At 39.8% G+C, this 16,553-nt stretch overlaps 1 protein-coding gene across 3 annotated transcripts in view; it reads left to right on the top strand.

Annotated features, from left to right (window-relative positions):
- Positions 1–74: 74 nt before the first annotated feature.
- Positions 75–16,553, top strand: part of TBC1D30 (TBC1 domain family member 30) — a 49,522-nt gene continuing 33,043 nt past the window's right edge. Inside the window, exons 1-2 of one of the 3 annotated variants that reach the window (XM_052669463.1) lie at positions 75–343; positions 2,196–2,360. In XM_052669463.1, the coding sequence (XP_052525423.1) occupies positions 103–343; positions 2,196–2,360 (406 nt within the window). In that variant the 5' untranslated portion in view covers positions 75–102. The remainder of the gene's footprint in view (positions 344–2,195; positions 2,361–16,553) is intronic. The other 2 variants (XM_052669464.1, XM_052669465.1) reach the window with 2 other exon arrangements.

The following is a 16,553-nucleotide window of genomic DNA, read 5'->3' as shown; positions in this document are numbered from 1 at the left end:
GCCCGCGGGGAACGCCCCGGAGCCCGGACTCCCCCCGCCACCTCCGGCCGGCCGTGGAACGAGCCGAGCCCGGAACTCGGCGCCGCCGAGCGGCCGCGGAAGATGGAGGCGGGAGAGCGAGGCGCGGGCGGCCGGGCGGGCAGCAGCGCGGACAGCCTCGCCGAAGAGGAAGACGAGGAGGACGAGGAGGTGCCAGGCAGCGGCCGCTCCAGCCGCACCTCGTCGCTCGTCAGCGGGCTGCTCACCGAGCTCTACAGCGCCGCCGAGGTGGCCGCCCCTCCCCGCGTCCTGCGGGAGCTGCGGCAGCAGCGGCCGAGCCGCGCCGAGTACCTGCGGCTGAAAGGTACGGGCCGCTCCCCTCCACTCGGTGCAGCGCTCGGCACGGGGCTCGCTGCATCCGGGCCTGAGGGACGGGGCGGGCTCACCTGCGGCAGGTGGAACGGGTGTCATCCGTTGTTGTTCTTTCCCTCCTTCCTCCGTGAAAGCTGGCCGTGTTTTCAGGCTCTTGTCATTCTCATCAGCTTTGCGGTTTTCAGCTTACTGTGCAGGTAAACTTGTCTCCAAGGAAAGCAAAATGCATTCAAAATAAAAACGAACCAAAATGAAGCTGTCAAGGGGCTCACGATGCCCGTGCAGCTGTGACAGTGAATGCTTCCTGAAGGGTGGGACTTGCAGCCGCAAGCCAGCCTGGTGAAGAGGACCATAGAAGATCTCTTGTCTCTTGATGTCAGGATATCCTTGTTTCTGTCAAGGACAGAAAGCAGGAGGTGAATAGACATGCCAGTTTCTCAGGCTGTGCAAACAGCCTTTTGCTTCCTTATTTGGCTTCCTAATGAGATGATGGTATTCAACCCGATGTTACAGGATATGGGCTCGTGTTCTGTATGTCCCATGGGGAATGTATGTCCTGGAACTAGAACTTAGGACTTTTGCTGCAACGGTAATTAATGGTTTTTACAGGAACAGCTAACTGGAGTGAACAAGAAAGGCTAAAATTCACCTCACTGCTTTTGTGGTGACTGTCCATGTCAGTAGGAATACAGTTTAATTTTATTCCCTGGTACGATGTGGCATGAAATCACTTTGCCCAATCCCAGAGATGGGAAGTACTGATTGAGCAGCAGGGACCCATCTGGATGCGCTGCCTGCTGCAGAATATGGAGTTGTTTTTGCCAGCATCTGCCCTTGCTGCCATACCTGGTTCTCTCCCATCCCACAACTGGTTAGCATTTCAGCCTACTTTGTCCTTTTTGTAAGCTCTGTAGAGTTTTGAGGAAGGTTTTGCTGTATGAGCCAATCACCATCTCACTAATGGTAGCTTTTCCTGAAGGCATCAAATTTTTGCTCGCTGGATCAGATTACTGCACTATGGATTTTTTTTGATTGATTTTTCTTTCAGCTTTGAGAGGTGTGGTTGGCCTGAAAGCAATAGGGTTTGAGAACAGTCTCAGGAAGAAAGCTGTCAGGACAGCAATAGCAAATTTCACCAGGCTGTTCTGTAGCAAAGAGCTGAAGAGGTCAGCATGTGGTAGGCAAAACCCAGACTTTCACTGGTGGGATGCGCAGAGGAGAGAATCCCAAAACTCTCTCCCACATCTCTAAAGCTCACTGCACAAGTGTCAGCAGGAGCACTAGAAGTAAGCTGAGTCATTTTGGTGAGCTGGGAGCTCTGGTGCCACTGAAACCAGTGGAAATAGTGAAGGCCCTGACTGAAGCAACATCATTTGCCTTTTAGTGGAAATAGTTTTCCACTTAGAGCTCGTCCTGGAGTTGCATCCCTAGCTTTGCAGGCAGTGTTCTTGAACATTTTCCTTTGTCCATTGCTACTTACTTATTCCTTTTGCATGTTTTCCCAGGCAGTGTTCTATATATAAAACGTACCCCCTGATTGTGCTAATTGAGATGTATTCTGCTGCATCTGTCATGAAGGTTCTGATTTATCACAATATGGTTGCTAAGTTTAATACACTGCACAACTAATTGAGGTACTTCAGTTTGAATGAACGTTGGAGACTGTGGCTCAGATCTTGAAAATGTTTGTAATCGGGGATGGTCCCCTTCAATAGATCTTCCAGTATATGGGAAATTTGCATTTGTAAATGCCTTGGGGGCAAGTAACTTTGCATGTCAACTACAATAGGCTTCTTATGTATGTTTTGGCCTGGATTGAGGTTATTTTCTCTGCTTATTGGCAGATGTGGATGAATTGACAGCTATAAAACGGGAACTGAATTACCGAATTTCTGTTCAATCCGCGAAGTTACTTCATCTTCTGAAGCTGAAAGACAGGCTTGTGCATAAAGTCCAGAAGAACTGCGACATTGTCACTGCTTGTTTACAGGCAGTTTCCCAGAAACGACGTAAGTGCTGTTCTGTTTGTGTGTGTATTAGTGTAAGTAGTGTATTTCATTAACGTGGGCAGTATTTCAATTAAGCCCTTGCCTTTGATTTAAAATCATGAAGCCAGACTGTGCTGTTTCTTACACGGCTGGCTTCCAGTGGTGTCTGTGGCACCTGGCAAAGCACAGTTTGATTTAAGCTGTTGACTGGATAGGCTGTTGTAGTTACAGCTTTGTGTAGCTACACATGGCAAATGCAACTGTCTTCTCAGCATTTTGTTAGTAGTGTGTGCTACTTCTTTCTATTGAGTTGATTCAAGATGAGGAGCATTAGTATAAACAAACTTACTGTCCCCAGACATCTTTATCAGCACGTGTGTGTTTGGAGGTGTCAGAGGGAACAGGTGGGAAAGGGGAGAAATGCTGATCTTTAATTGCTTAGCCTTTCCTTCCAACACAGTGAAACCTTTTTTGAGGCTTGGCAAAATTGTCATCTAAAGGCATGCTGAAATGCTTTTATGAGTGCTGCTAAAATGAAAAAATGTAATGTTATGTGTCAAAATAGATAGAAAATATGCCTTCAGAGTTGACATGTGAAAATAACCTGTTTCCTGTCTTATTTTTTTATTAACATGCAGCGTGACAGGTACAGAAATGTTCAGGTACAGTAAATAAAGCATGGTCACTTCACAGAAATGCCTGGTAGGAGCTTTGAGGTGCATGTAAAATATTATTAAAAGAATCTTATTGTAGTAGCATGTGCTAACGTAATTTAGTTATAGGTCTATTCATTTTTAAGCATTTATAAACGTTCCTCTGGTTGACTTAAAGCATAGCATGAAAGATCTTGGCTGACATGTACTACTTCAGGTGTATTTCTACTTCTCACCTGTTATTTTTCTTCATCAACATCAGCTTGATAATTGTGTTCTCAACATTAAGCATACGTTATAGCCTGCTTTTAAATAAGAGTATTTTCATTTTGCATGCATTTAAGTATTTAGAGGGCTGACTGTAAATTCTGAAGGTGTGAACATCCTCATTTGTATGGTTAGAAACTTTTTGAGTCAGAGGGATGTGGGATTTCATCCTAAATATGAATGTGTTCTTACAATTTTCAGAGACTTTTGTACTTGTGTTTTAAACATAATGCCCCTTTCCATTAATTTGCCAGCAATACTTGAGATAGCAGCTGAAACATTAAGGTAACAGTTTATTGTCTAATATCAGTCCATGGGCATGCAGATTTTTGTTTAACTTTTTGTTAACTTTCGCTTGTGGCTCAGAAAATCCAGACTTGTGTATCCCAAGACAGCCAAAACTTAGTTATTTCTTATGTAAAGATCTGATCTACAGCCACTGGAGTTTTTTTGAATGACTTGCTATGGCTACATTTGTTTTGGAATAGGTGTACAAGTTTCCAGTAGTTGTGCCTTTGAGTTGTTAGGTGATCAGCAGCTGTCCAACTGCAGGCACAACTGGTTTTCTTCCTCCCAAACTTTTATTCTTCCCTCTGTACTGTCTTCCTGCATTGTAATAGGCAGGAACCACTGTGTGGTATGTGGTGAACCAGACTGGAGAGCTGATCCATTTGAAAGATAATTCCTCTTTTCTTTTCGTAGCACTTCCCCATTTCCATTTTCTCAGAGGGTGGCAGAAGTGAGAGCACAGGAGAAGGTAATAGCTTAGGCAGGTGTGACAAGTGCAGTTGCTGAGTATGTAAAGTACTAAAATCTCAACAAAACTGTTAAGCTAAGAGAGAAAAGATCTACTTTTCCCCTGTCAGCTTTGAAAAAAACAATTCACATTAAAAAAAAAAAACATTAAAAAAAAAAAGTTCACTCCGTCCTACCGCAAAATGTATTTCTGCTGGCCTAAACCCTTTAAATTTTTCTCAAATAACTAAGGAGAAGTTGCTAAATATTTTTTTTTCTCTAAATAATATTTTTAGTGACCAAGAAAAAAAGAATCTTTGACCTGTGGTGTCATTAATTCTGACATTGCAGTGTTTGTAATAATACAGTGATGCTTTGATTGATTTACGTAGAGTTTTGTTGTTTGTTAACACTGCTGTCACGTATATTTTTTGTCTTGACATAGTGAAATCTCTGTGTAGAGGTAGAACATCAGTCAAATTAACCTTAGGACAACATCCAGATGCTTAAATCTGGTTCAATACAAAACTGAAGTTATATTAACACAACGTGCATTAATATTCTCTTGTATTTTTGATGAAGAGATATTTTCAAAAGAACCTTTCACTAAGAGTTTGTTTAGTGCTATGATACCTATAATAACTTTAACTGTGTCTCACAGTGTACTCTGTTGTTGTACTTAGAAACTGAGCTTGAAGATTGTTATTATTCTGCTGTTCAATATTGGCTCCAATATAGAATTCTCTAGGATGGCACTAAATATTTGCTTTCTGTTTTTCCCTTCCCTCCGAGTGGTTTGATTTAATGCAGAGCCAGCAGGGGGAGACAGCATATTTTATTTCACGCAGAGATTGAGGTGCATCTCTTTGGGTTTTGCAGGTTGGAAGCTTTTGTATCATTTCCTTAAACATGAATGTAAGAGCTTCACAAGAGGCAAATAAATGTACATTACAAGGAAAGTTTTAGGTTTCATATGAGAAGCAGTTGGAAAAATAGTGACAAATTATATCTTAATTAGAACTGATAGTTAGTTCTGATGTGGCTGTAGAGGTTATTGAGAAGCTCCTGATAATGAGAGCTGAGTGTTTTGGAGTCTATAAATTCGGGGTTTTATGTACGTACTTAGTAGCAATGCTCTGGTCTCTTTGAGTGCATCTTACCTCAATAAAAAGTCTCAATGGAAAGTAGTGCAAACTGTTGTTACCTGGCCTCAGAGATGTACCCTCTGCATTCTCTGGGAGATGGCCAGGCTATGAACTCTTTGCTGACGGTGTGTTATGGTCACTCTACAATGAGCTCTTCTTACAGGGTAGGAATCTCACTTAGAGGATACTGACAAAACCTTGTCTGAGACTGTGCTAGTGTGAGTTGGTTAGTTGTGAGTTGTTCCTCACTTTAGTATCTAAAATGTATATTAAAGAGGAGAGTGTTCTGTATTAAAAATCAAAAGTATTAGTATTGCAATTTCCATTTGCAATTAAAAGATAGGCTGTGTGCTTTCTGTGTTCATCTCCAACTCTTCTTTAGATTTCCTGTTGCAATCTGACTAATTTTAAATTTAACTCAGTAGCTCCGATGTTTGAAGCCAGATGGATTTCCTTTTTTATAGCAATAGCTATTTAATTCGTCTATCAAAAATACATTCCTCCTTTGATACACTTAAAATAAGATTTACTTCTTGCAGTCTCATTTCACGTGAGTCATCCTCAAATTAGTCTATCTCTGCACCTCATCAATGTTTGTGTACTTACATTACCAGTCTCAATCCTTCATGGATGTTAATGAATTTGATACTTTAAGAAATGCTGTGCTTGCTTCTTGTTTTTCCTAATGAATTGTTTTTAGTTTAATTCTACTTCATCCTTTCCCCATGGGAAGCTTTTTGGTGGGGAAAGAGAAATGGGAAAGAAACAGGATAATGATCCTAAAGATGTGATGATTGTTTCCAGGTGTTTGTTAAATTCGTAGAATCAAAGAATCATAGAATCGCTCAGGTTGGAAAAGACCTTAAAGATCATCAAGTCCAACTGCAACCCAACCATACTGCCTTAACTCTAACAGCCCTCTGCTGAATCATGTCCTTGTTGCTAAGTGTAGGCTGAATTTTCTTTACGGTCAGTTTCCCTACTGGAGCATTACATATTTGCTGCAGAAAATAAATTGAATATTTTTATTGATTTTTAAATGTTGTGATTGTCAACAAACTGTTACCTGTGTGCTATAGAGCAAAGATGCTCTATGCTACTTATGACTCAAGGTATGGAAGTGGGCTGAAGTAAAGATTAGTAAAGATTTCATAATCTGATCTATGTCCTGTTTGTAGAAAGTGAAGTAATGGGACAGGAGAGAACCTGTATTTCAGGATGCTGGAGCTTGGCTTGTTGAGGTTGGTAGCTGTGAGAATCCTTAGAAGGATCTAATAATGGTGAATATGCTGCTGTGAAATTAAATGGCACTTGATTATCACATTTCATTCATCTTTAGCCAGCCAAGATTTTGTCAAATCTGAGAGCAACAGAATCCAGTGCAACAGGAGCCTGGTCTGAGAAGGATGACTTGTGAACAGTGTCTATATTAGTATGCACCAGGTCATGGCAAAATGTTTTTGTAAGTAGTTGTATGTCATATTTAGTATTTGATAATGAACATTAGATTATGTATTCTAGATAACTGTTAGTGAGTCTGTGAGATAGAAGGGTGAGTGATTTCATACACAGTACCAGCAGTGTGGAATACTGAACAGGGTGTTCACTGTTACAAGGCCAGCGATTTTGATTTTTAAATACTATTGGGAGCTTGCTATCTTAGTACTGAATGCAACTACTTAAACTATCAACACAAAAAAGGTGCTAACTCTGTGTTTAAGGGTGACAAATAATCAGAACCTGAATAATCCTGGGGACTTTTTAGGTAGTGAATTACATGATTACTTCATTTTGATGAGAATAGGATCTGGGAACTGGTATTTGGTGAACTGCACAGCCAGGGTGCTGAAACTGAGGGAAGCAGTGCAAGAGGAAGCAGTGTAACTGAGCTGCAAATGAATGTTATGATTCTGTGAATATTCTGGCTCAGTGCTGTGCTGTGCCACTGTTTATCATGCTATGTTTCTTATTCTAGAGAACTATCAACTAAGTTACCAGACGTACCGTGTATTTGTGTTGTTGATGGGATGTGCATACATAGTACAGATCTTTTGCAGAATTGAGGTAGGCAATGAATGTTGACATCTTTGATCATCTGGTAACGGCGGTGTTGATAAGCACTGTGGGGACAGACTGTCCCACTTTGTTGTCTCCGGCCAGTTCTTCAGGTTGATCTGTGCTGGTGTGAGTCTGCAGAAGCCCTTGTTTGGCTAATCTGTAATAATTTGTAAAAAGCTGACTGCCATCTTCTAATGCTGATATTCTCCACTGTAAAAACAAAGCTGTAATATCAGTTCTAGATTGTAAGGAATCTGACTGGAATATTTGCCAGGCTTAGCAAATCGTGACTGTGCAGAGTTGGCATCCCTTAGAAGGCCACTTTGGGATTAATTTCAGTTTACTGACTCCTGAGATGAAGAAGTTCTTTCCTTTTCTACTGCTAAAAAGGAAATTATCTGCTGTTGTTTTTCTCTAAAAAGTGAGAGGATTGATTTACCCTCTGGTTTGATCATATCCCAACTCAAAAGTTCCAATGATCTGTACATTTGCAGAATATCAAATTCAGAAGATGGCAAAAAATAATACTTAGTGCAGTACACAATCTGGAATCCTCACTTTAGGTGAAATTCCACTTTTAGAATGCAGCAACAAAAAGTATCTTGTTCCAACATGAAATGAAACACCCACTCACAAAGTCAACTGCTTATGAAGCAAAATTCTGAAAGCTTACATTTTGAGCTGAAATGCTTTGTTGAGATTTTGACAGTCCTTGCCTTTTCTCATTTCATGTTATGTAATGAGCCATTTTTTAGACATTACAGCATTTAATTTCAAAAAGAGTCAAAATGAAATTATGTTTTTAGCATTTAGAAATATGATGGTTTTTTGGTTTGGTTTTGTTTTGTTATTTTCCCAAATACAGTACTCTGCCATGAAGGACTTTGCTCTTCATGAGCTGGCATTTTGTGGTAGTTTTCCATTAATGTTTCCAACCAGCTTTTTACTGGAGATTTTCCTGGGAATATACATTCAGCCATCTCTGCAGTTCACTCTGGCTGCTCAGCACTGAGGTTACCAAGTTGGATTAGGAGCTGAACAGTTAACACTTATTCTTAAGCCATATGTTTTCCTCCTGTCTCTTTGGAGAGCATATAGATCCTTACTTTTTCTGTGTCTGGTATTCCTCACTATACCTCTTTGCCCCTAGCTCTCAGTACTGAAATGTCTTGCCTGCATTCAAAATATGTCCCTGCTGATGTATTATGATTATATGTTCTGTCATTGGCTAAAATCTGCACAGTTCTCAGAAAGGGCTTTTACTGTGGGCTCCTTCAGAGTTTAGCTAAGAAAACTGTCTTGACTGCTGCTTTGGCAGGATCCAGGAGGATTGCTTTTGTTATGAACCTTGGGCATCTGGTCAAGTTCTAGGCTTTCAGGCACTTTGGATTGATGGTATATTGTACCAGGCATGGTTTAGGAGTTACCAGCTCTCATGGTTTAGGAGATAATCAGCCTTCACCCGATGGAGTGCAGTGAGACCTGGTCAAACAACCATGACATCCCCCTTCTGTATAGACTGTGGGGCCTGCAAACTTTAGAGCCATATATCTGCATGCTTTCTTCTCTTCATTTTGAATACTTGCCTTGGGAAATGACAGACTTCTGGGGTGGGAGTAAAGTGATGTCAAATTGATCTGTGTGTACAGTGTCACATAGTACAGTCTCATAGTTGATCTCTGCTGCTATCACCCTATAAATAGTCACCATCCAAGCAGTGGTTGATGCTTTCACCATTGTACCCAACTGCATTAAAATAGCTCTACAACATTTTTATGTGATGCAGAATGGGTTGTTAACAGCTGAATGTGGCTACAGTATATATTACCAGAATAAATACTTCATTGCCTATTATAGATATGATGAGTGAATTCAGTGCATCTTTCTGTAAACAATAATTTTGCTACTGAATCTAGGCCCATTTTGCAATCAGAAGTGCAGACTGCTCTGTATGTAAACGCATAGATTGCAGGATCACTGACACATTCTTGTCATACAGTGTTTCTTACAGGATATTAATATTCTTTGTCATTGTGTTAGCAGCTGTGACAGCAAAGAAAAGCTTGACTTAGTGCTACACCTGAGAATGTATTTATTTTGTATGTGCATACAACTAGGGTTGATTGCTGCCTTTTCCATATTCTTCTGTGTAGCTGTAGCCCTGTTCCTGTTGCAAAGCGATAGCAGACCTCCTGGGATTAGTTTTGTTATGCACATAGAATTTTGAGTGCTCTGAACTGTTTTTCACAACAGCTGTGCCATGAGAAGTTGCTGTATTGGATAGTACTTGTTACATAAAATGCTTGCTGAGTATTAGAAATGTAGACTAATCTGATAGATTATTGCAGCTGAATTTCTTTTTTTTGGATTCCTTATCAAGTAATGCTCTGGTAGTAGCTATATATGAATTTGTCTGAACAAAGTGGTTCTCACATCAGTGACATCTTATTTTTTCAGTACAGCTATAACTGAGAGAGGTGGTACTGGATCAGCTCAAACTAAGGAGATTGTTCAGTCAGCCAAAGGAAGGATGCTGTTGTTTGCTGACAACAAACAGTCAGAACTGCCTGTTCATCATGTGCAGTCCCTAGTCAGTCGATCGTGACATTAGTAACAACTCTGTCAGGCAACGTTGTTCTCTCTGTGTGTTGAGATGGATTCCTCATCTGCAGTGAAGTTTGATTGGCCTCACAGTTCCCTGAAGAACTGGAAAAGCAAGGTTTTTATTAAAGTCACAGTGAGTATGTTGTGGTTAAATGAGCTGAGATGCTGACTTCCGCACAGGATCAGTGTGAAGCTGAGCTCATCGTTCCAAGCCAGGGAGCCTGCCTGGGGCAGGGGAGTGCCAGGCAGGGCTGGAAGGAATGGAGCGTGTGCCCTGGCCGAGCAAAGGGCTCAGCCCACAGCTCTGTGTAACACAGGCAACAGCAGAACTAAAAGTAGGCATGAGCTTTGCTGTGTCCAGGATATCTGGGATACTAGGAATTCACAGCTTTAAAGGGGAATTTGAGAGGAAGCTGGCTGTACAACCAGTGCTGCAAAAGGCCATGTGAGAAGGGGTGACGCATGCTGGGAGCACGTGATGGATATAGCCAGCAGTCATGATTCATACCTCCTTTGGACACTTCTGATCTGATCACAGATCTACTCTTACACCTGCAAGTAGTGAAAACACCTGACATGGGAAACTTCGAGCATTCAAGATGTATGGGTTTGTTTGTATACGTGAGCTCACAGGATGGGTGGCTGTGTCAGTTACCTAACTATAGTACACAAATGATACAATTAAGGAATCTTTTGCTGGAAATACCCTGAGAGAAAAAGCTGTGCAGTTAGATTGTGTGCATAGTCTTTCACAGTTGTCTAGTTTAGCAGTACCTACTTTTTAATTCTTCTAGGGATTATACTTTAGTACTGTTAACCTTGCTGTTCTTCGTTCTTCTTTCTCCTAATGAAATGCTATTTATTTATTTATTTTGGAAATTATTGTGAATTTTCAGGAAGGTTAATGGAGCTTCACTGAAAATGTTCAACAGAGTGCATAGCGTTTAAGCAGTATAAGTGAATTTTATCTCTGAATATCACACACAAAAAGTTCTTCAGTTGAGTTAGTCTTTGAAGAAGAGATTTCCTGGATATTGTAGATCAAATGGAGGATAACAGCTGCTTGGGATAATTAGTGCTAGGAATAGACTGATTTTTGAAGGATCAGACAGTCCTAGCAGCTATGTTTTTGCAGTTCTGTGAGATAAGCTTGAATTTAAAAATGAGGTGTTAAAAAAGTGGGCTGTGAATTTAGTCCTTTCAGATCAATACTCCTGGTTATAATTCTATGCTACTCTGGAGATTTCCTCATATTTAAAATGTTTTGCTCCTTGAAGTTAGTAATAAGCTGAATTTGACTTGCTGAGCAGTGAATGAGTGCTCTTTGTATACACTTTTAATTTGCCAGAGAAGTGAAGTCTGTTACATCTCCTTGTTACATCATCTTACTGTAACACCTTTGTAAAAGAAGAAAGAATTATTAGTATTATCTGAAACCTTTTAAAATTTGAAACCTTCTATTATGTTTTATTAGCAATTAAATCACTTACAAGTTTATATGCCTCTCTAAAATTGTAACAACTTGGTACCAATCAATGTAATGCTTTCCTTGTCATCCATACAGTACATGTTGCCAAAATACAAAGCATGTACAGTTTGTGGTTCTTGGCTTGCATTAGGCATCATTGATAGGTAGCAGTTTGAAGGATTTATTTTCAATATGTTGCTGCTGGTTTCTAGCCTCAACTAGTCATCACTGACAGCAACAGTGAGCCTTAGACCCTGAAGGAGAAATAGTTATCCACTGAAGGAAGTCAGAGTGGGTAGGTAATCAGTATATATAGCTGATTTTATTATTATTATTTTTTTTAAGAGAATATTAATTTGAGGAATTAGTTCTAAAGATCTGTGGTAATACCTAGAGAAGCCCAGTGAAGTCAGGAATTTAATGAGCTGGTCTCTGAACAAACAAATGGTGAGAGGACCTCCTGGAAAACAAATTTATAATAAGAGTGGGACGCGCAAAGTTAGTTTGAAGTTCTTTTGCTTTGTGTTAGTCACTTCCTTTATTGGCAGTTGCAGAAGTGCTCTGTGAAGTTATGGCCCACGTGGTAGATGGAGAAGGGAATTATGTGGTCTGAAAGCTTGCAGTAGTTTCATTTACAACAACATGTAATGGGAACATTTACATTTCTTAGAGGACTAGTGGCATCTGCAAGCAGCAACTGATGTATATGCAATCAAAGGTCTTGAGTGCTGGTGAATGACATCCGTTCTGACTGATCAAGATTTGCAGTCCTACTAAATCCATTAGCTTCTGTTGGAGTGAGCATTTTCCTCTGCAACCCCAGAAAGGGTTTTGTTTCCATTCCTCTCTACTGAAACTCCATCCATGGAGGCCACATGCTGTGAAAGGGAGGATCCTTGCTAGAAAGTAGGGGCAGCTGGGGACAGTGTGTCTTTTTTGCTAACTATATACGGAACACCTTGCACATTTCGAGCTTGGTCTTTGATGCAGGTCCTTAGCATTACTGCAAATAAGAAATGATATCTAAAAACTTTATATATAAACATGGCTCTATCTCCACAGTGCTTCACAGCCCAAAGCAAAGGCATTTTTGCTTAGTCTTTTTTCTAGCTTAGGTAGTCACTTTACAGTCAAAGATCTTTGAAAGTGTTCTTTTTGTGAACAAATCTTTTCTTGGAGAAGTACTGGTTTTGCTCTCATTATTTTTGTTTGGAAAATTAAAATCTTGCTTTTTCTGAAATAGCAGTTGAAATCAACCAAGTTGGCAATTCACACTGTGATATTCAATTTCTATGTTAGATGCTAAGCAAATAATCAAATTCTAATAAGGCAAGAGCGCCCCCGTTTGAGACCTGAGAGCCTGCAATATACCGTGAACTCTGTTCTGTAAATATTTAAACATGACTACAAATAAAAACTGTCAAAATAATAGTTTTTTGTATTCTTTTTACTGTATTACATTAATATTTTCTGCTTATTTGGTGATTAGTTTTTTTAAATGATCATGTGACTTTGAAGTGGGATTCTGGGGTACACTGTATGCTGTGTATACTGTCCAAGACATGCATTTGCTTTCCATCATTTGGAAAGGTAAGGGAACATTTCTTAGTTCTTACATTCATCAGCAATACTTTTAGGTAGGCCTCTTCAGTGATTTTTCTTAGTGTTTCCCTTATGAAAATAGTATTATGTTTCAGTAGAAGCAGATAATTTCTCTGACAAAAAAGGCATCTGCTGTGACATTCTAGTTAAAATGTGCTCCATATATATTTTATTGGGCACACAGGCATTGCTGTGATTTTTATTCCACCAGCTAACATGAGACTTTATGCTGTTTACTACTGCAGTTAAAATGCGTTGTTTCTATAGCAATGCCTGCATGATATGTCTTTAACCTTGCTCATGAAATGCAAATATCTGCTTAATGTAACTGCGTGTGATCTGCTTTACTGTTATAACCAGTGCCTAAATGAGATGAGTGAAATAAATTGACTTTTGCTCTTTGCCTCACAATGGATTTCTTTCCGTCCTTCATCAGGACAGTACTGGTCGCTCTGTTCCTCAAATGGCAGTGTTGACTTCAGAATGAATTCATGTAGTTGCACCTAATTAGGAAAAAATAAACTTGAATGCTGTTGTTCACAATTCCCCCTCCCCTTTCCTTGTAATTTCACAGTATGAAAAGATCCATGTTGCTGACTTATCTATCGCTTCTCTCTGATTAAGAGCCAGTTGGAAGCATTTGGGACACTGAACGCTTCCCAAACTCTTTTTGATGAGTATACTTAAGCCCTTTTAGAAGACATGATATATACAAAGAGTTAACTGAAGACTTCAGTATGAGATTGACACATTTGTATTTTAGTATTGGTGCATAGGTGTTTCTGTGTGTGCTATGTGCTTCTGCTTCTCTTAAAGTCTTCAAAGATATAGTTATCATCTTGCATCTTGCTTTAACATACAAAACTCTTTGCAACCTAGTATTGTCACTTATTTGTCATTTCCTGTTCACTGTTCAAGGTTTTGTCACACCTTCAGCCTTCATCCTTCACTTAGCATTTTAAAACAAGCACCTTCTAAATTTCCCCATGTGTCAGGGTTTTCTTATAGGTGTTTATCCACACTGAAGTTGATTAAAATGTAATCCCTTGGCCCTCTTATTGACCTCATGCCACCTTGTTGTCCTCCTTCAGGTTTTTCCTTTGTTACTCATTTCTACTACAGAAACGCAATAGCATCTCTTATATTCTGACTACTGCTGCTATCCATTATGCTTACCAATATAATCTTAATGTCTCTCTGTATTATGCTACTGTGTTTTCTTTTATTTCTTTCTTTTAAAGCAGGCAGACTGTCTTTCTGTGATTGCACAGCACCTACTCTAATACAGTGCTGCAGACCAGAATTAGAATTTATGGGTGCTGTGATGAGTAGAAATAGCTTTACAGATTTACAGAGTCAGGCTTACTCAGTTGTGCAAGTATGTTGCCCTCTATTACTGGCTTAATAAGGGGAATTAAGTTATTACTGTCCTGTGATCAAGCAACCATATATTCAAAAGTCTTTTTGTTTCCTATGAGGACAATTCTGAGTTAAATCTCTGCCTTGTCCTGTCAGTGCAGCCACAGCACACTATGTTAAGGTAAAGGTTTTCAAATCACATCAAGTTGGTAACATTAGGTTATCTTTTTTTTTTTTTTTTCTTTCTGAATATATTTGAGGTGCCTTTGGTCTGTGGCGTATGATGTTTACAAAGCATAATTTGGTTTCTGCTTTTCAGAAATTCTTTCAGATCTCTCGTGTTAAACTCTGGGAACAGGCATTTCCCATTGGTGGGCCTGGAATGAGTTTGGTCACTCTTTGTACCTAACCCATTGGCATGGGTTGTTGTCATTATGTGCAAAGTGTTGCTGTGTTATCAGCAAATGTAATTTTTCCATCCTCAAAAATGGTTTTGTCTAGAAACTGCAGATGCTGCAGAAAATGAACTTTTTTAATAATGTGATTGTGAGAGCTGGTGACATGGTGAGAAGAGTTAATGATTTGTTATAGCATTTGAATATTAACGTAATTCCTAGCTTTCAGTGTGATTGTGTTTTGGGGACAGATTTTAAAGGACTCAGGAAAGTGCGGTTTTGTGTGGGTCTGGGGAGACATAAATGTGCAGTTCTGTTGTTCGCCTTAGTGAGTCCTGGTACTGCACGGCTGCCAGGTCTTTCTGCTGCACCAATTTTGTAGAAATAACTATGTCTTTACAAACAGGGAGATACTATGGATGGGTTCAAGAGGGTTACAAGTGTCTCCGTACTTTTGGTTTAGCAGCCTGTGATACTATTGAGGGCTTCCGCATTCTCACACACGTAATCCAACTGCATAAGCATTGTTTGTGCTACTTTGAGAACAATATGGGAAGCAAGGGGCCTTCAGGAAGTCTTACCTGCACTGACTGACTGCCTAGGAGTGTGGTGCCTCTCTACATAGGAAACTGGTCATCACAGCTCCATCCCATTCTGCTAGCAACTGCTTCCACAACTGATTTGCAGGTGTCTTCATTAAAGACAGATGATTTTTGAAGTCTTTTCATTGATGCAAAAGTTTGGTATACCTCCCAGGCATACTTATCTGCCAAAAATTTCAAGAAGCAGTTTGTGATAAATATAATTCAACTTGTGAATAAACTTACTGGTGTAAATATCCCTCACTCCAAAAAGATAATTTACAACACACATTTGTCGGTAGGTGATGTAGGGAGAGCTGGCTGTATTGAAGGGACCTTCTCTTTGTCTTTGCCTTTCATGCCCTAGTATACACATATAGTGTGGAAGGCAAGAGTATATTAGTGTGGGCTGGGGAAAGCAGGAGAATGACCAAGAAAAAATACCAAGTACCATAGTTAGTAATCTTGGATCTGAAGTTATTTTCTGGCCCAGTCCCAATTATAGTAAGCTTAAGGATCCTATAGTGTATATACTTCTGTGAGCTTCTTACCACAGGAGTCTTGTGGATTAATTTCCAAATACACACTGTAGTAAATGGTGCTGTTTTAATTATGTTCTCTAACTCAGTCCTCGGTAAATACAGCTAAACGGCATGCAGGCAATATTCTCTTTCAGACAGCTATAAACAAAGCCCTGTTGCCAGTGAGCTCTGTACTAAGAATTCCTGAGATTCCCTCTACTTTGCCTTAATTTCTCCAAGAACAAGTGGGCTGTGTTAAGGGCTTCCTTCAAAATAAGGCACTGTTAAAGAGTATTTACTCTTTAAGCTGTCAGTTTTTGTAGGGAAAAACAAGAAGGGTGTGTGCAGTCTAAAGGAAGAGGTAGCCCTGGGCTAGAACTGAGCATGTTGGGGTATGTTTCTCAGTTCTGCTGCACACTTCCTGATACTAATCGTTTAAGTCTTGATTTTCCATTCCTGAAAATGATAGATATTATTTTCTGTCCGTTGAGTAGTTTATATTTGCACTGAATACCTTTGTAGCAAGGATTGGCTCTCACTCTTTTTTTTTTCTTCTTTTCTTTCTATGATATCTAATATAGGACAAAACAAGGTCCTGGACTCTTTTGTCGCATTTACCTTCCAAGTACTAATGAATGGGAAACCTTAAAATATTAATGCTGTGTTGACAATGGTGTGTCAACACACTGAATTATTTTCCTGAGCTCATAGGGAAAGTACACAAGGTGAACTTCTCTAGGCACAAAGACAATAGCAAAACTTCTGGTTTTTTTCAGACTCCAGCATTATCCCTTGTCCAGAGCAGATGACCCTGCTTGACTTGTAT

Source organism: Tympanuchus pallidicinctus, unplaced genomic scaffold, assembly GCF_026119805.1.
Source record: "Tympanuchus pallidicinctus isolate F22 unplaced genomic scaffold, pur_lepc_1.0 scaffold8, whole genome shotgun sequence".
Taxonomy (NCBI): domain Eukaryota; kingdom Metazoa; phylum Chordata; class Aves; order Galliformes; family Phasianidae; genus Tympanuchus; species Tympanuchus pallidicinctus.
This window is presented reverse-complemented; position numbering and strand designations above follow the sequence as displayed.